The sequence below is a fragment of the Odontomachus brunneus genome, unplaced genomic scaffold (assembly GCF_010583005.1).
Source record: "Odontomachus brunneus isolate Ranch 3 - 2012 unplaced genomic scaffold, Obru_v1 Obru_scaffold_069, whole genome shotgun sequence".
NCBI lineage: Eukaryota > Metazoa > Arthropoda > Insecta > Hymenoptera > Formicidae > Odontomachus > Odontomachus brunneus.
Window position 1 is genome coordinate 35627 of NW_022639519.1, and position 19096 is coordinate 54722.

General features: G+C 39.8%; 3 protein-coding genes across 5 annotated transcripts in view; all 3 read left to right on the top strand.

Moving 5' to 3' along the window:
• The window catches only part of LOC116846742 (F-box/LRR-repeat protein 20), a 34179-nt gene extending 28516 nt beyond the window's left edge, over positions 1 to 5663 (top strand). For both annotated transcript variants that reach the window (XM_032820977.1, XM_032820978.1), the window contains 2 exons: positions 161 to 376; positions 900 to 5663. In XM_032820977.1, the coding sequence (XP_032676868.1) occupies positions 161 to 376; positions 900 to 1007 (324 nt within the window). In that variant the 3' untranslated portion in view covers positions 1008 to 5663. The remainder of the gene's footprint in view (positions 1 to 160; positions 377 to 899) is intronic.
• Positions 5664 to 5986: 323 nt separating this feature from the next.
• On the top strand, positions 5987 to 15007 carry LOC116846741. The gene is made up of 11 exons (XM_032820976.1): positions 5987 to 6580; positions 7464 to 7778; positions 9387 to 9641; positions 10482 to 10742; positions 11306 to 11572; positions 11697 to 11888; positions 12484 to 12828; positions 12956 to 13118; positions 13898 to 14142; positions 14391 to 14672; positions 14787 to 15007. The coding sequence occupies exons 1-11, from the start codon at positions 6520 to 6522 to the stop codon at positions 14855 to 14857; spliced, it is 2457 nt and encodes an 818-aa protein (XP_032676867.1). The 5' UTR covers positions 5987 to 6519; the 3' UTR covers positions 14858 to 15007.
• Positions 15008 to 17023: 2016 nt separating this feature from the next.
• LOC116846807 (transcription initiation factor TFIID subunit 13) overlaps positions 17024 to 19096 on the top strand; it is a 3305-nt gene continuing 1232 nt past the window's right edge. The window contains exons 1-3 of one of the 2 annotated variants that reach the window (XM_032821124.1): positions 17024 to 17467; positions 17678 to 17915; positions 18316 to 18417. In XM_032821124.1, the coding sequence (XP_032677015.1) occupies positions 17393 to 17467; positions 17678 to 17915; positions 18316 to 18417 (415 nt within the window). In that variant the 5' untranslated portion in view covers positions 17024 to 17392. Of the gene's footprint in view, positions 17468 to 17677; positions 17916 to 18315; positions 18698 to 19096 lie in introns of those variants that run through there. The other variant, XM_032821123.1, reaches the window with a different exon arrangement.

Genomic DNA, 19096 nt, shown 5'->3' on the forward strand with positions numbered 1-19096 from the left:
CTCTCCCTCTCTCTCTCTCTCTCTCTCTCTCTCTCTCTCTCTCTCTGTTTTTTCTCATTTTCTCTCTCTTTAACATTAACTCTGATTCTTTCTCAATCGAGAATTCTTTTGGTAACGAGTATACGGATACATAACATCTTTTTGCCGTTTCCGAGCGCAGAGTCTGTCGCATTGCGAGCTGATCACTGACGAAGGTATCCGCCAGCTGGCTCTGTCGCCATGTGCGGCGGAACACCTAGCCGTCTTGGAGCTGGACAACTGCCCGCTCATCACGGACGCCAGCCTGGATCACCTGCTGCAGGCCTGCCACAATCTTGAGCGTATCGAGCTTTACGACTGCCAACTGATTACCAGAGCTGGCATACGTAGACTCAGAGTACTGTCCCGTTTCTTCATTACCGTTTCGTCCTCGCGGCGCGCTCGCAGTGCATGATCCGTGCGACCGCCTCCGTGCCTACGCGCGGAAAAGCGTTTTTCCGTGTAGCGTTACGCTCAAGAGATGCTCATTTGCGTATCACGCAACGGTTTATGAATTACAAATCGTGAATTACGTTACAATTCGCATTCCCGCGAACAAGTATAATCCTCGCTTAATTACGATAACCGGCGCCGTAGTATAATTAATGCCGCTTTTTCCGTTCGCCGGTGAATCATGCCCTTTAACATACACTACAACGCTTCGTACGATGTGTCATTAGGCTGGCGCGGTGCTTCAACTTGACCTCCTCTCTTTCCGGTTTCTGCGTTTCACCGCATATAAACGATTCGTCGCGAGATCGTGCATCGCCGACGCGATCTGATTCCAGAGTATACCTGTTGATTTGATCTTCACACGCGTCTCTCCTCTCGTCTATCTATCTATCTCTGACAAATAATCGTTTTCTTCTTCTATATTCTAGACCCATCTACCCAACATAAAGGTGCACGCGTATTTCGCACCTGTGACCCCTCCGCCCAGCGCGGGAGCCTCGCGACCACGATACTGTCGGTGCTGCGTCATTCTGTGATTCTGCCTTCAACTAACTCCGAAGTAAATCGTCCGATATACCGACGGGATTAGTGGACTCTTATCGGTGGTCGCCGGCTAACCCGGCGATTGTGGGACCTCTCTTTGGCGGTCACCAGAGAAAAGCGACTCTGGTCGCCGCCCGTCATTGACAGTGAGGAATGGGACTCGTTGTCAATCCCAAATCCTTAAATCGATTCGAGCTCCTCACGCAACGAGTGAAGTACGTCACCATCACCAACACAGCCACTGCTGCTACTACTGCAATTACCACTACGACCGCTGCTGCTACTATCATCATTACTACTCTACTATTACTACTATTCTATCACTACTACTACTTCTACTACTACTACTACCGCTGTTACTACTTACGATTATTTCTATTTGTACTACGTTATCGTGATAGTACGCGCATCGCTGCTATCCCTCGGTTATTACGTGCGGCGAGTAGTTTGCGAAGGAAAGAAATTCTCAGGTTTCCTTAGTGATATTGTTTCTGTGATGATCCTAATTTGGCGTCACGCTTGTCCGCGGTTAAGGCACGACGGCGCGCTTTCTCAGCCTCTATTCACTCGCGCGATACCCGTGTACACGCCGAGCGACGTATATTTGAAAGGCGCGGCTTCTTTCGATTAGAGACGCGCTCTCGCGTGTGGATACGCGCGCCGTGTATTTTAGCTAGCGAGCTCTACGCAAGCAGCATGTTTATCGATTCATGTCGGTCGATAAGCACAAGATACTTATTTTGAGATATGCGTAAATATCTTATAAATATATTAAACTGTGCGCCCGCGCGACGACGGGCGCTACGAGCAGGACTTTAGCAGCGACGGGGGGAGAGTGGCGGCGGGATGGCGAGAGTCCGGTATATAATTACGTGGGGATTGTATCCGAAGAAAATTCACTTCCGCACACACACACATCCCGCGCGGGCGTAGTGAGTGTACGTGCGTATGTGTATGCGCGTGTGTAACCGTAGCAGTTTCTCAACGAACACTGCCTCTAATGCTATTGATAAACGAGAGAAAAGGGAAAAAAGTAAAAAAAAAAGATACGAAGAAAAAAAAAGATAAACACGGTATAGCGACCGCGAATCGAATCTCGTCGTGATATTAGGATATTACTATCGTTTTATCGTGTAGTGGAACGCGAAACGTCAACACGTTATAACGCGAACGTTTCGGTTCGGGAAAAGTAAATATATAAAAAAAAGTTTCTTCTCGGTGTCTGTTTAAAAGGAAAAAAAAACGAAAAAAAGAAAGAAAAAAGTATTAATGATCGCGCATACACGATTTACCGAGCGACACCTACGAATTTCTTTCCTTTCGTAAGAGAATGCGTGTCGCGGAGACTCCTATAATCGCCGCAATTCTCAAGGGCGCACAATTTTCAACGACGGAAATTTCGACGTATCATTGTGATTGTGGACACTCGAGGTAGAAATGAGAGAGAGAGAGAGAGAAAGAAAGAGGAAGAAGATAAGAAAGGGAGAGAAGGAGAAAGAGAGAGACGCTCGAGTAACGTCTTTCAGGAAACTCGCGGTGGAGACTACCGCTGATTGGCGTGTCAGCGGTGGCACGCGAGAAAGATGCATTTTAATATCGATTCGCGGACAGACGGTATTCCGTCCGCGAGTCGTAACCTACGAATACCCACGTACATAACGTAAAAGAAAAAAAAAGTATCACCTTTTCTCCTCGACAGGCTCCGGACATCTTTCCCCTTTTATTTTTCTTTTCTCTTTTATTTCCTTATTTTTTGCGTCTTTTTTTCCTTTTTTTTTAACTTGTCATGGACTAGGAGAGCACAGACTGACAAACGAATCAAAGCGTTAATGTGTTAAAAATCGATTAACTTCGCGCTGGCGGCGCGAGCACGCCGGCGGCTGGTTTTTACTTTTTAAGCCTAGGTTAAAACGTGTATAGCGGCGGTGTAAACGAAGCCACACGCCACGGACGTATCGCGAAGCGGTAATCTGCGATCTCCTGCGATTTACGCGAACTGACCCCGGATACTCCGTGACAGTACAGTGACGATGTGCCCGATGGTGAGAAACAAACTAAAACAAACGAAACGAAAGGGAGACAAAGAAGTTGACATAGAAAGAAAAAGAAAGAAAGAGAGAGAGAGGCAGATGGACTACTAATTCTTGACTCAGCGCGCGTGAAGTCCGACTCGCAAAGAGACCGGCGCGATTTCTCAACCGGATTACGGTATTGTTCGAAGCGCGCGTATGCGGCGCAGACGAGAGCCGACTTGCATGACGACGGTGCCCTCGCAAAAGCGCTGCAAAGACGACGAGCAGCTTGTGTTTAAGAGACACGTTAATATCGACGGCTCATCGAGACGGGAAACGGACATCCCCCCCTCGGGGACTCGACGAACCCCTTGACACATGTGAATGGCGATTTCCCATACGATTTGATTGCGCACAGGGAGGAGATCCCACGGCGCCGGTTTCCTCGAAGTTCTCGCGACACGGAACATTTGGGTTCGAGTCGACAAAGTTTATTTTGAATAAAAGACACTCTACACACATTGGCTATATATATTTTTAGAGGCGTAATCTTGCCAGATTTTTACGGGCAGGCCGAGGGACGCAGTTTGTGGAGGGTGGCCGGTGAAAGACCAAAAAAAAATAATAAAGAGAAACAAAAGCGGAGTGACGAAGGAGAGTAAATGAAACACAGAGGAGATGAGCTGAGACGAGAAGAGGGGAGAGGAGAAACGCCGGAGGCGAGAGAGACAACATTTCCAAGCGGTCCAGTTTCGAAGTGCAATATCCGCTAGCGAGAGACGCACCTCGTTTTCCTTCCTCTGTCTTTGATTCGTGGTATCGCGAACGTGCGAACCCGACTAATACGACGCATGGCGTGTGCCGTTGCATTGAGAAAAGGACAGCGAGGAAGAGAGAGAAAGAGAAAGAAAGAGAAGAGAGAGAGAGAGAGGGGGGAGGGGACGGGGACAGGAAGGAAGAAGTATCGACTGTTAATCCTTGGTAGCGTGTAAGAGACGTACCGCGTATACATATATTGAGCATAGCGTGTCACAGAAAATAACGGATGCGGCAACCTAGATATATACACCAGTAAAAATAAATATATAGATAAGATATGTTTTATACGCTGCATGTCATCCCTAGTGGAATAACGTGATCATTGTAACGTATCGTTCGAAGTCAAGTTAATAATTAAGCAATGTACGTTACTCGCGCACGATGACGTAAGCCGCGGCGGTACACACCGCAGCCCGCGATGCGCGGACGAGGGGGATGTTCCCGCCGCGATACCGTTGCGCGAATCTCAACGCGAGAGAACGAGCGCGTCGCGCGCTCTCTCTCCTCCCTCCCTCCCTCGTAGGAGGGCGTCTCGGCGCGGTCGTTCCTCACCCCGCGCGGATCGCATCGATCGCTCTCCGCGATTCTCTCCGCTCGTCGAAGGGAGAAGGGCGAATCCAAGTTACGCGATCGCGTAACTTCCATCGACGCAGGAAGACTCGACGGGCTCTCGCGCGAGAAACCCCGCGACGGTTTCGCGCGAGAGACGAAGAGATAGGGAGAGAGCGATCGGTCGATCGATCCCGGCCGAGTCGCGCCGCTGTCGCTCGAGCGCGAGCCAAGCTCGAGATACAAAAAGTCAATCGCAGTGCCTGAAATGTAACAAAGCTAATCTGTATCTGAAAAAAAAAAAAAAGAGAAATTGTCGTTGACGCGCGGTTACCGTTCGCCGCGGGACGCGAGCTCTCCCCCGCGCGACAGGTCGTAACAATGTATTGTTTGGCTGAACCTAAGCTTGACTCGGCGCCGGGGCGTCAGCGGACGGGATCCTGGACACGGTGGGAGCTTCGCGGGCGGAAACTCCTCGCAGAGACGTCCTCGTCGCGTCGGTCGTCGTTATTAATGAATTCAGTATCGCCATCAAGCAGTGAATTCGATGGCGATCGTCGTTGCGCGACCAGGACGGCGACGCGAACGAGGACGAGACGCGAGAGAAGAGTCTCGGGAATCCCGGAGACCACGAACGTGCGGAAATTGCTGACGATTTTCAGATCGTGACATCCGTCTGAATATCTGTAAACTGAGGAGGGGAGGGAAGGAGAGTGAAGAGGGGCAGAGTACCATCACCTTTCGATGATCGCCACTTACAGTTTAATCGATTGTAATAATCATCCGCAGTTGTGAGCGTTGAAACGTGTTGTAACGATAATTAAGGGGATAAGAGATCGAAGCGTTGATGCCGAGTGATCGAGCAATTGTCTGGCTGTGTAAGTAGAATAGGAAGAGAAAGAAAGAGAGATAGAGTGAACGAGAGCGAGCGAACGAGAGCGAGAGAGAAACGCGAGCGAGAGTAAAAGGAGTGAAAGGGCGAGAGGGTGTGAAAGAGAGACAAAGATTGAGATATTAATCGAAGTCAGCGAAAGTATTCTGGTACCCGTTGCGTGTTTCGACGGATTGACACCACGGTCAGTCTCGTGATAGCGCGACACAAACCGATTCGTCGTCGTCGGATCGGATCGAATCGGGTCGGGTCGAGTCGGGCGGATCGGCCGTTATTATTGAGAGAGCGTCTTCCGTTTGAGAGACAACGGAGGACTCCGACAACAAAAAAAAAACGAAAGACAAAACAAAGAAACAGCAATGTTCTACGTACAACAACAACATCCCATGGTCTACACGTGTCGGCCTACACGTGCCTCCCGAAACCTCGACAGATCTCGGCTATCGAGAGGACGTCGTCGAAAAACAGATTCGCGTACGAATACTGTAGCTAATTATACTGACACTTCGCTGCTTCGAGAAGCCGCAGTCTACCATGTATATATTTTCATTAATGTATGTATAATAAAATACATATATTCGAGACAATTGTCTTCTCTCATTTTATACATGCCGCATTCTATCTAGGAGAACGAGTGATGGATAGCGCGTTCGGGGGAACTCCGAGATGCCAGGAATCAATACGGAAATTGAAAAGGAGACTTTTGTACCTGTATATCTAGATTAAACCCTCGGTATATCATCGTGGTATTGAATCAATTGGAGGATCAACTTGTTTTATTACAAGAAAACAATCTTTTTGTTTCTTGGAAGACATCTTAAGATAGACCAAAAATCAATTTTTATAAGTATACTGAGAGAAAAGGTATCTAAAAGAAGTTAGCATTTATTTGTAGGCAATAAGCATTTATGCAAATGAAAATTTGTATTATTTAGACGCCTAGAACGGCGGGACCTTCTCTTATCAGTTATTCGACAGCTGATCTGCGACAATCGAATTATGGGGACACGTCATGACACGAGAGCGGGAGAACCCGATCTGCTATTATCAAGCGCATTAACATTAACCGATTGCGAGCGTCGTTAGCTGGTCGCGATCCGGACGAACTTGGTCGGCGCGACTCGACGAGCCTTTCAGTAGAGCTTAATTCCTCGTCTGATACGCCGCTCGTCTCTTCGGCCGTTCCTTCGACTCGCTCGTTCTCTTTTTGACACTAACATTTATCCGTAACAAATGGTCCCGAGCGCTCTTCGTCTCGTCTGGGTCTTTGAGATAGCCGTCACCTTCCGCATAGGTACGATCCGAGTTGGTCTTGCAAAAATTAATCCTGACTCTCTCGCAGCGGGAGATGTTCCATTGCGCGCGCGCACAGCGACATAGAGATTATTTTTGCGAGTGCGAAATTTCATTGCCCTCACGTGATCGTAGTCGGCGATATTACGTGACTTATGACGCGGTCATTTTAGGACACGATCAACAAGTGCCACCGATCTTGCTCGCGAATTTCATAAGTATGAAAAAAGGAAAGAGAAATCTCTCGTTTTACAAGACCATCAATTCTGTAATCTTGATGTAAAAATGTGTAGGTTTTGATTCTTTTCCCTTTTTTACTATTTGATACATTAGGTCAGCCAAAAAGTTCGCTTCTTTTTCCAACGGATGACGTCACACAGGTGTAGTAAAAGCAACAATTCTGATAACGTCCTGCTGTCGGAACGTTGACGAATAGTCATAAACGTCTACTTTGTTGGTGAATAATTTATTTCGATTTAATTTTATTCATGTCTATATATAATAATTCATTTAGGAAAAATCACATATGCGATGGAAATAAATTGTTCTCAATTTATCATCCTTCGTTCTTGAATTATTTTTTAATTTGTTTCCACTATTAAATTCTCGCAATATTTTCACGTTTAAATTGTGAATATTTTCACAATTTAATTCATTAAAAAATGGAAACGAATTTTTCGGCTGCAATCTCGGAAATTCACAAATTTGACACCGCATATTCGGCGATAAGAGTCCGCGTTGAAAGAAACAGTTATTCCAATTGAAAGTTGACGATACCCTTCGAAGAGATCTCGAAACGGTTGAGGGGATTGCCGAAAGCCGTCGTATCGGAGGGACTCGAGCGTCTTAAAGAACGGGATAATCGCGATGGACGTTTTCAATAGGAGTCCCCAGCAACCGAATCGTGGATCATTTCACGTACGCTCCGAGGAGCGGTAATGAAACGGAAAATGGAAACGAAGACGTTCAATGGGAGTTCCTCGTGATCGGCAGGCGAGTGTCCTGGAACGAGGCGCAGGCAATCTGTCCCATTTACGAACATCTAAATCCGCTTACGGCTTCCGACGAGGAAATGGGACACGACGCCCCGCCGGATCCTCTAACGCGCGAAGCGGAAACGGATACCGGAAGCACGTTGGCCGTGCTGGATGTCGACACGAAGGATTGGCTCGCGCGAATGGTGTCCGAGTCGAACTACCGTGAGCTTCATTTTTAGTTTTATTCCTACTTCTCTCTGTCTCTCACAAGCGTGAACATTCGTCGAGATTTTACATTCCCCGGAAAATCACTGATTTTTTTTATTTATTATTATAATAACGATTTTAGCAACTTTATAATTTCAACTTTTTACATGTAGCCTCGAGAGAATTTTTCTAAAATCAAAAAGAAAATATTCCAAGCATTGAGGAATCTCGTCTTTTTCTACAGTATTTGTACAATACTCTCTTGTTCTTAATAAATATTTAAATAGATATTTCTTCTATAATAGAAATATTTTTCTTCTAACAAGAATTCTCTAATTATTCGTCTCGATTTGTATTTATTTCATATAAGAAATATCGGTTTAAATTGCCGAATGACATTCTATGAATACAAAATCTGTGTAGTTGGTTATACTTTTAATTAAAGATTGCAAATATGTTACGGTATTCTGCTATATGTAGAGCTTTCTGCTTCAAGTAAACATATTCTTGATTCAAAAGGGAAAAAGTTGGAATAATATTAGTAGATTTCTGATTAATAGTTTACTTTATTTAAAATGTAATGCTCTTTTCTTAAAAGATTTTTACTTACAATATAGGATTATTGGAAAGAATACTTGTAATTAGAAATTTTCTTTTCCTTTTTTTTGAAGAGGGAACATTAGAATATTTTCCTTTTGATTTTAGGAGAATTCTCTTGAGGCTATCTATAAGAGAATCTACTAATAATAAGATTATATTTTAAAACCAAAAGAAAGAAGAACTTTAAAGATAATAATCAATATTAAATAAGAGCAAGAAAAGAGTTCAGACACAGATGTAGTACAATAAAATCAAATTATATTGAAACCTCTACAAACCGGAATGAAACCTTGTTTATTGGATAATCTCAAGAAACCAAATGTTTTGTTTCATATATGAACCCTCTTCAGTGGTAATCGCGAAGTACAAAATTAACGTCTTATATGTAACTTCACAATGGGGCTTATTCTGTCATTCCTCTAGCTCTTGCTATGTTATCTTTGATGTTTTTATATTCTTTGACAACTTTTTGACTCTATAAGACGTTAATTTTGTGCTTTGCGATTACTGAAGAGGATTCATACATGGACCGAAACATTTGGTTTCTAGAGATTATCTAATAAACAAGGTTTCTCCCCGATTTGGAAAGGTTTCACCAATATAATTTGGTTTTATTGCACTACAATATCTGTGCTTGATTCTTTTCTTGCCCTGACTTAATATTGATTATATTTTAGTTACACATATGTAACGCATTGAGAACCTAGCATTATATTTAATTATTAATTCATAAAATGACTATTTTACATATGTATGTGAATGATAATTTCTCTTTCTGCACAAACAAATCAAGTCTGTTTTACACAATTACCTAAAAAATATAGAGATTATATAATACAGAGAAATATAGAGATGGCTTCCCAAATGAGCCATGATAGCGAACGTGTTAAACATTTTTTATTTATAAATATTTATTATACGCTGAAATTTAATAAATACATAGGAGCTTTTTATGAGTTCTTAATTCAACAAAAAATTTCTTCATTGTTTCACGTTGCACTTTATACGTCGCGAATCGCTTAGGATACGACGGCCTCTGGATAGGAGGACGGAGGAAAGACTCCGCCAGCGCCTGGAGCTGGATCGATACGCGTAAAGGAGGGGAGACGTTGATACTGGACTCGCTGATGATCATGGACCACTCTGCGTGGTACATCGGGGATGATCACAGCAGCGGCGAGAAGAATTGTCTCATGTTCGACAGATTGGGCCACGACTCGCCCCTTCTCGTTCCGGAGGATTGCCGGCATCGGAAGCCCTTCGTCTGCATGAGAGCTAGTGAGGAGAACGCAGACGAAGAGGAGAAGGAGGAGAAGAAGAAAGAAAGAGAGAAAAAGAGGAGAGAGCAATTCGCTAAATGCGAGAACGATTCACCTCATGCAGAGTCGATCGGTGGCTTTTTTATTAGAAGCAATCGTAAATCGTCGCGACGTTTGTTGCCGCGCTCGTCGCTGTATCCGTGATAATTTCTTTACGGTATAACGTATGGTAATCTGCTGTTTCTATCGGGAGTCACGCAAAGGCGGGCATAGCTTGCACCTTGTCTCTTTCTCTCTCCTCTCCCTCCTCTCTCTCTCTCTCTCTCTCTCTTTCCCTCTCCCTTCCTTTCTTTATCGCGAGCGTTATATCGTCTCCTCTTTCGCGATTTAATGAAGTGCGACTTTTTCGAGCACGTGCGCTACTCGTGCGTCGCGTGCATGTTATTTATTTTGTGAGTAAAAACGTCGAGTAGGAAGAATTACGACGGTCGTTTCAGTAAACTGTCTAGAGGGTGGTTTTATGAATAACAATCGCGGTCGAAAAAATTTTCCTCGAGGTATGGCACAATTTGAAAGATTCCCTTTGTCGACGGACTTAAGAAGTCGGTACTTACAGTCCGTCATTATTTGATAAATAATTGTGACTTTATAAGTCTCCAATTATTCGTCTCAATCTGTATCTATTTCATGTAAGAAATGTCAGTTCAAACGGCTGAATAACATTCTATGAATATATAAATACAAATCTACAGTTAATTATACATTCAATTAAAGATTGCAAATATATTATGGCTGTAAGTGTCGACTTCACTGTGTTATTAAGTCTCCGAGAGGAATGAAATATTTTGCGTATTTAAAGGAAAAAGGGAGGCGAAGGAGAAGATTGTCGAAGGCAGCAGCGTCTTTGCGGACGGTCAGCGATACACACTGTATCAAATCCTCGATGAAGATGAGGCTGAAGAGGATCTCCGAACGGAGGGAGTGCGAAAAGTCGACGGAGGTGGCATCGCATGGAGGGACGCGAGATTGGAGTGTAAGAAGAGGAAGAAGCAACTCGCTATGATTTTCACGAACGAGGCAGCCATCGTCGTGGCGAACGCAATGCTGAAGAGCAGGCCATGTAATAATAATAAGACGTTATTCGTAATTCATACACGTCAGACAAGATTGTCATGCTTGCTCGATAAGTCGCGAGAAAAACGAAAAAAATAGAGAACCACAAATTTAAACAGTAATTTCGGGAATTAGAATTTTTATTATCAAACATCATTTTGCGATATTCAAAATTTTTAATAATTTTTTAATGAAATTGTAGCTATTTGTGAGTAGATTAAATATATATATCAAAGTGATACGCCTCATCATTTATATATCTTTTTACTTATATATCTTTAATCTATTTCTTATCTATCTCTTATCTCAGTAGCTACAATTTTATCAAAAAATAATTTAAGATTTCGAATATCACAAAGCTGAAAGCTTATGCAAGTTTGACCGTCTCCTTTGTCGACGAATTATTCCGTAGTATTAATTAGAATTATAGAAATTATATGTTTTATTCTTCGAAAAATAAAATTTGGGGAGGGAGTTGAGATTATTTATGGCTTCTTCATTGTGAAGTAGCTCCTCGGCTACAGAATACTTTCGCGGGATTCGAAGAATCTCATTTTTCGCCATCGACAGCGATAGAGAGCGTGTGGCTAGACGGTCGCAGCGTGGACGGTACGGATTGGACGTGGACTTCGTCGGGATTCGCGTTGTCGTCGAAAAAGTCGAACGTCACCTCGTATCCGCCTTGGTCGAACGGTCATCCTGCGCCACCGTCGGAAAACGACTCATATCGGAGGGGAAGATGTCTGATCCTCGACAGGCATCTCTGCGCGAAGCACACAACTCCGGCCTTCCTCGACTTGGATTGCGAGAAGAAGCGGCCTTTTGTTTGCCAGGACGGTAAATCTTAAATGTATCCATTCGTAATGAGTTGTCGCTCGAGAGTTTCAGCTCGAGCTGTTACGAAGAAACGTTTGTATCAGCGAGATTTTTGAATGTAACGTTTTTTGTTTTGTGAATTCAGCGATGCCAGAACGCAGGATGATGGAAAACGCAGCAAGAAGCGTGTTATTGAACGATAAGAGATTAATATTTTCATTCGCCAGGATGACGTGGAAGCAGGGAGAAGCTTACTGTCGGAAAAGATCCGGCCGTGTAGCCAGCATACTAGACGCGAAGACTTTAACTGCTGTATTAGAGAAAATGACAGAATTAGGTATGTGTTTTTTCTTGTGAGAATAAAACGTATATATCAAAATTTATAAAGACTCGCAGTCTAATATCTGTAGCCCTCTTAAGCCATCCAAAATATCTGAAAAATAAATCTCATACTTATTTTTCTTTAATTATATATACGTTAATTATATTATACGTTGTATTGGGTTAGTCAAAAAGTTTTGTTCAATTTTCGGGTGCCATCAGGACCAAAACTTTGACGGAGAGTCATAGACAACGGACATTACTCGGTTGAATGAATTATTTCTTCCCAATGAATGCAATAAAATTAACTCAAAAGTCGAGCTAAACTGATTAGTTAATATTACATATATCGTATTATTTATATTATTTATATTATATACATCATATTTACATCATTTGTTATAGTAACATTATTATTATTATTGTAACATATTGTAAAAGGTTATAATTATTAATTATAATTTCCTATAACAATTGCAACGATATAATTATCTTTTACTTTGTAATCACTTGTCGATTCGTCACACAAGATCAAATATCGTAACACAAGACGTTAATTGCTATCGATGAAACATTAAATACTTTTAATCATGCGCTTCAAATGAATTCAGCGTTAGATCACACCTGGATAGGCGGTCACACGGTCTTGTCCGAGGACGGTTGGAGATGGGTGGACGAGAACGGCGAAGTCTTGTCGAAGAACGCGATCAGCACCGGCACTTCCTGGTGTTTTGACGAGGATGACGGTTCCTGGCCTTACGCCGACCGCGAGATTTGTTTGAATTTGGATCGTGAGGGTCATGACATGGCTCTGTTTTACGGGCTGCCCTGCAATACGACCAGTCAGTATGTTCTTTGTAATTTACTCGCGCTTGAAAGCACGCAGTCAGTATCCGCGACGATAAATGAGACGACGACGACAACAACGAATGAGATCGAGGTCGAAAAAAGCATCGGTAAGATACTTACTACCTTCTATATCGAAATACATGCGGCGATTTCTGCTGAGATACTCGCATGACGTGGAGAAAAACTGTCGGGTGAAATCTGTAAATTAAAATGTATCGTGTATTGCAATTGTAGATGTTCAAGAGCAAGCTACGGATCTAGCAGGAAGAATACGTAAATTGGCAAAGGACGAGCGATCCGGTCTGCTCTTCGTTATGGACGACAGCCTGAGCGTGCTGAACGCGTGGTTTGCCGAGGAGATGAAGCTAGCCGCCACCGTTATTCGGCGATATTTTCCGTAGGTATTTTTTGGCTATAAAAACAGACAGTCCAGCAAATACAAACTAACGATAACATTAACAATCAATGTTACAATTTCTCACTCAACAATGTAAGTGCAATATAATGCGTGTGTTATGTAACAGTTACGTGGTTTACTGGGAAATTATAACATTGACGTAATGTTACCATTAGTTGGTGTTTGCTAGGCAAGTTGATATTAATCAATAGAAATTTAATTTTGTAAAGTCAAACGATTTCCCAATTTGGAGAAATCAATTAAAATTCTTTCTTTTATATTACTACTTATTACGGCTTATTACGGCTACTCACCGCGGAACTCTTGATTTATAACATCAGAAGCGAGGAAATGTAGTGAAAATTTTTGCAAAGTACGTCGAAATAAAAAGATATATAAAAGAAAATAGTATTTTCGACTAAATATATCTTTAAGATACTCTGGATACTTTCTTTCCAATCAATAAAACAATCAATACGTAACTGTAAAATTAATGTGACTAACAACCTTCCCTTTTAATTTATTTTTTCATTATTTCGTCACATTAATTTTACGATAATTTATTGATCGTTACCGTAAGAGGGAATTGTTTGGAGTATTTTAGAGATATGTTTAATTGATTGCAAGTGTCTTTTTTAAATGTATTTTTTCATTGCGATATATTTTGCAAGAATTTTGGGCATGCATTTCCTCGTTTCTGACGCTACAAATCAAAATCATCGCGGTGAGTAGCTAGAAGCCTTTTAAACACTTATTAAATAAATTGAATTATTCCACAGGTTGTCGCGCGATCATCCGATGGGCTTGATCACTTTCTCGGAAAACACAATGGTAGCCCTCACCTTGAATCAGACGAATACTTGCAATGTTCTCTCGACGTTATCTAAGGACATGCTCGCGAATCGCGCGACTCGCATTAGCGAGGATCTCGATGGTGTAGCCGGAAAAACTACGGATTTGATTAACGCGGCCTTCGTGTCGGCGAACGTCGTTCGCGCTTCAGGCATGCAACGAGTCATCGTAGGTAAGCTATCATTCATATCTTATAGATTTTTCTTAGTCTATACTCGGAAATATTGTTATGCGGAATAGCATAGAAGTTTCAAACTGCACGAGTTATATATCGATATAGTTATACTATACATCGCCCGTCATATTTAAATATAATATATATATATTTTTTTTAATTTTTATTTTATATTTTTCTGTTAATGTGTATTATGTCATTATATTATGTTTTATTCTGTTATGTGTTATATACTTCGCCAACAGTTTTCGTGACGGACGGAGAACACATCGCCGAAGAAAAGGATAAAGAGAATCTGCGAGCCGCCGTGGAAAAGTTGCAAAATCTGCGAAACGACAGCCACGAAGTATTCGCAATTGTTATCAGCCAAGGCCAGAAACACGCAGCGGACTATAATGTCATTGAACATCTGTTTTCCACATCTTTGAAGGGAGAACGGAATCTTTACTTCGTTGAAGATTACAATGGATTAGCACAAATGAATGTTGCGCTGAATTCAACAGGCAAAGAGGATTATGCCGTGAAATGTAAGTTATGCCATGTATACATTTAATTTGCATGTTTATAGCGTCTAAAAAGGAATTAGAAATATAATGTGTATTTTAAATGGATAAATACATAATTTTCTTTTTGTTCTCCAGGCGGAGAAATTCAGTGGACTATCCCAAAGGATAACGAACTGTTGGCTCATCTACTACTATCGAAGAAGTAGTCACGTTCCATGTAGTTATAAATATTTGAACTTTAGAATATACCCAAAGTAATTATTACGGTATTATTATATTCGGAGTATATATTCGTCTTAAAGCTGTAAAATTTATACATAAGGTAGTATAGAATTAAAAGAATAAAATCAAATTTCACTTATCTCGAAATAAAGTTGACGTTTAGATTATTTTATAGTATTTATAAGTGATTATTTCACACAAATATAGTGATATTTATATGACATAATGCTTTATATAAATGCAATCATGTCATATATTTGGATGATTAACACATTAAACGTCGGTTTATTGATGACCGACAAAATGTAAATAAGTTAATGATATCATACGATGTAAAACAAAAATTAAATGGAATGAATTCGAGCCTTAATATATTAAGAGTCTGCGGAAGTCATAGACCGGTATTCATAGTCGAATCTTATTTCAAAACCGCCTTAAGTAATGTCTTAAGATGCGAATACAGCTCGGTGATTGATTCATGACATCTTAAAACAATACTTAAGATGAGATCTTAAATATGAGATCCCAGATAGCACAGAGACTTAAAAAAGAATTCAAAAAGAATTCAGTCATATGTCATGAATTCTGAATTTATTGTCAGATGTAAAAAGAATTCTTCAGAGTTCAGTGAAAATAATTCTTTTTGCACCTAAAAATGAGCTCAGATTGGTGACATATAACTGAATTCTTTTTTAATTCTCTATGTTATCTGGGATCGGACTATGAATACCGGCTATAGTGTAGAGTTCTTGTGAAAAGCCACAAGATAGGCAAAAGCATTCAACATCTCTTGGATGTATAAAATTAAAAATGCTTTTACCGAGTGAAAGTACAAACGTTAATTAATGGTTAATGTTATCCAACAACATAAAATAAAAGTTGTTTACCGACCGTCGGAAAATTGGAAAACATTTTCACGATTTATAAATAAAACTTTTTATGATCTCATGCAACCGTGTAATGTAAAACATTCATTCCCAGCCAGAAATGATTCGTCGATCGACGTCGAAACGATGTCGAATCGTCGTCGATTTCACAATTTCGATGTCGATTCGACATCGTTTCGACATCCATCGACGAATCATTTCTCGCTGGGTTAAGGGGATGCTGAAGCTAAAAACTTTACCGACAGAACACTGACATTTTTCCGCAGTTTACGTCGTATTGGTTACACAGAATTACAAATGCTTTTACGCAATAAAAGTACGTACAATAATAAATAGGAGTATTGCTCAATATGTGTCGAAAACGAACAAAAAATTTTTAATGTAAAGTCTCAAGCTATCAGTTAGCGTAATATTTGTCTAATCCTAAAATTCCGCAGCTTGTATATACCAAAAGTGTGGATGCTCCAAACAGAAAAATTTTGAAAAAGATTGCTCTACCTTCGCATCTGCATTTGTAAGCTTAAAAATGTCGAAAAAGTTTGCAGAAAGATTTCTACACATATATGGTTAGGTTTTCCGTTGAATATGGTAAAACAAAACAACATACATTTATATAAATTCTGTATATACAAGAAATACGAAAAAGATAGCGTGATTAGTTAGTAACGATCGTCTCTGCATTATCGACGTTATTCGAATTTGTTATCGACTCCAGCATCCCCTTAATGTTTGTATTTTTATCCTGTAGAAATACTTTTAATTTGATGCACTCAATTATAAGAAAAATAAAGAAGTTGCGAAATTTAAACGTTTAAGATAGTGCTGGGTCTCGTGATTTACATAGTTTCTTTTTTCTAATTAGATGAATAATAGAAATTTCCAGCCAATTTTAGTTAAAATTATACAATCAATCGATATAGCCAAGATATGAAACATTCTAAATTTTTTAAGCTGATATTCGAACTAAAATCTACGCTAAATTAAAGCGGGGTCTACAAGAATTTAAACCATAAAACTTAAATTTTAAGCCGTAAGAAATTGACCAATCACTCAATTGTTTTTCTTATATTTGATGGTGATTGGTCAATTTCTTAGAGCTCAGGCTTAAGGCTGAGTTCCTACTTAGCGCGTCACGTTATTCGTCGCGTCACGAGTTAAACCAATCAAGTCGTCCCATTTTATTATCGTCGTAAAGTTACGCAATAAAATGGAATGATTTGATTGGTTTAATTCGTGACGCGACGACAACGCGACGTGTGACGCGCTAAGTGGGAACTCAGCTGATGGCTGTTCTTCATTCATTGGAGTATTCTTTTAGTTGAACTAGAAGTTCTGACCTAACCGCCATTACAATTAGATGCGTCCAAACAAGTTCGGACCTGATATTTTTTTAGAACTTGTACTTCGGTACCTTGATAGAAAGGGCTATTTGAGAAAGCCTGCAAGTCAAGTAAAATATAGTGAAGAAGAAAAAGAGTATTCTTTTAAACTTTTGATAGATTGTACCAATCAGAGACAATATAAATATAATATTGTTATAATAATATAATAATATAAATTAACATCAGCTGTTCATAACAACGATTACATTTAAAGTTGTGATCTACAAAAGTATAAAAAGAATAAATAAAAATGCTTGAGACTGACGACAAAACTCCGTTAAATGTGCCTTATAAAACGATGTCTACCGAAGAGGTTTTTGAACAGGTTGGAATTGTTATAAATTTTGTCTTATTTAAGAAGCAGAAATAATATTACATCGTATTTCTAAATCATACTTTGCTCATTGTGTTACGTGTTTAGTATATTTAACCAAATGTGTGAATCTTATAATTGTTGTGAACAGTTTCATCGCAAACTGTTTGTTGACTTTTATCGGTAAATATAACTGGTATATAACTGGCAATATTTTGTCAGTTTGAAGATGAAGAGGCCGAAATTAATCTAGGCGGTACTCTACCTGGTGGGAGAAAGCGTCTCTTCTCCAAGGAACTACGCTGTATGATGTATGGTTTCGGTGATGACCAGAATCCTTACACAGAAAGTGTTGACCTGCTGGAAGATTTGGTTATTGAGTACATAACTGAGATGACACACAGAGCTATGGAGATTGGACGTACGGGACGAGTTCAGGTGGAAGATATAGTATTTTTAGGTAACTTAAGTGATAAATTTCCAAGTGAATACACAAATGATAGATATCTAAATAAATAAGTAAATTACAGTTAGCATAAAAATGTGAGTATGTCTGCATATCTAACTATGGAAATTCTTATTGTTTTGATCTTCAATTTAAACTTTCAACATACATATATATGTATACATATGTATACATATGTATACATATGTTATCTTATGAAAACTTAAATATTCATATTTAAAGACCCCAAAACAGTAAGAATGTCCAAAATTAGATATGTCTCCAGACATTAATACTTTTCCCTTGCTGTATCCATTGTAAATATAATGGATACTAAAATAGATATATGAATAATTTCTAGTTTAGTTAATAAGTTATTTATAATCTTACAACTTACTCTCTTATGTTTTCACAGTGAGGAAGGATGCCAGAAAATATGCTAGAGTAAAAGACTTATTGACAATGAATGAAGAACTCAAGAAAGCAAGAAAAGCTTTTGATGAAGTTAAATATGCAGGTACTGTCAAAGAGTAGATATAGAATTGCATCGTTATGTTATGGTCATTGTCGACCGCAAAATGTTCTTGAGTTTATATTAATACAACTATAATAATCTATTTAATCTTAAATCTTGAGTTCCTCCGCGTTTACAATTCTTTAATTATCTTTTACTTGTTAAACATCTCTTTTGTATTAAAAGCAGCTCGCAAGAGTTAATCCTAATGCATTTTGCTTAGTGTATATAATCGATATGCACGTATTTTGTTTTTTTTATTAAAGATCAAAGAATTTGATTATGTTTGCTGTTGCATTTGTCGCCGATGATGCTTTATATTATAATCATATACAACTGCTTGCAAAACAAGAACTATTGTATTCGCCTTGGATTTGCGGCATTCTTCTTAAAGCAAGTTTTTCTACCTAGTTTCTAGCAAAAAGGAAATATAGAGAGAGTGAAAGAGAGAAAAGTTACTTTCAAAAGTGGCAAATAGCTGGATACATATTATTTAGTCATTTCAAATATATATTGTTTGATAAAGATGGAATTTGAAATTTTAGCAAATGTTTTGTCTCTTTAATCATGATCAAAAGAAGCGACAGGTTTTTGTGATTAGCTGATAAAGTGCAACTTTATATTATATACTTTTTTATCTATATATATATATATATATATATATATATATATATATATATAT

Bases quoted from the DNA above. Each gene is read 5' to 3' on its own strand.
- LOC116846741 (XM_032820976.1), top strand. From the start codon at position 6,520: ATGGTCCCGAGCGCTCTTCGTCTCGTCTGGGTCTTTGAGATAGCCGTC. The intron at 6,581-7,463 runs GTACGATCCGAG...CGTTTTCAATAG, and splicing joins AGCCGTCACCTTCCGCATAG to GAGTCCCCAGCAACCGAATC. The intron at 11,573-11,696 runs GTAAATCTTAAA...TTGTGAATTCAG, and splicing joins GCCTTTTGTTTGCCAGGACG to CGATGCCAGAACGCAGGATG.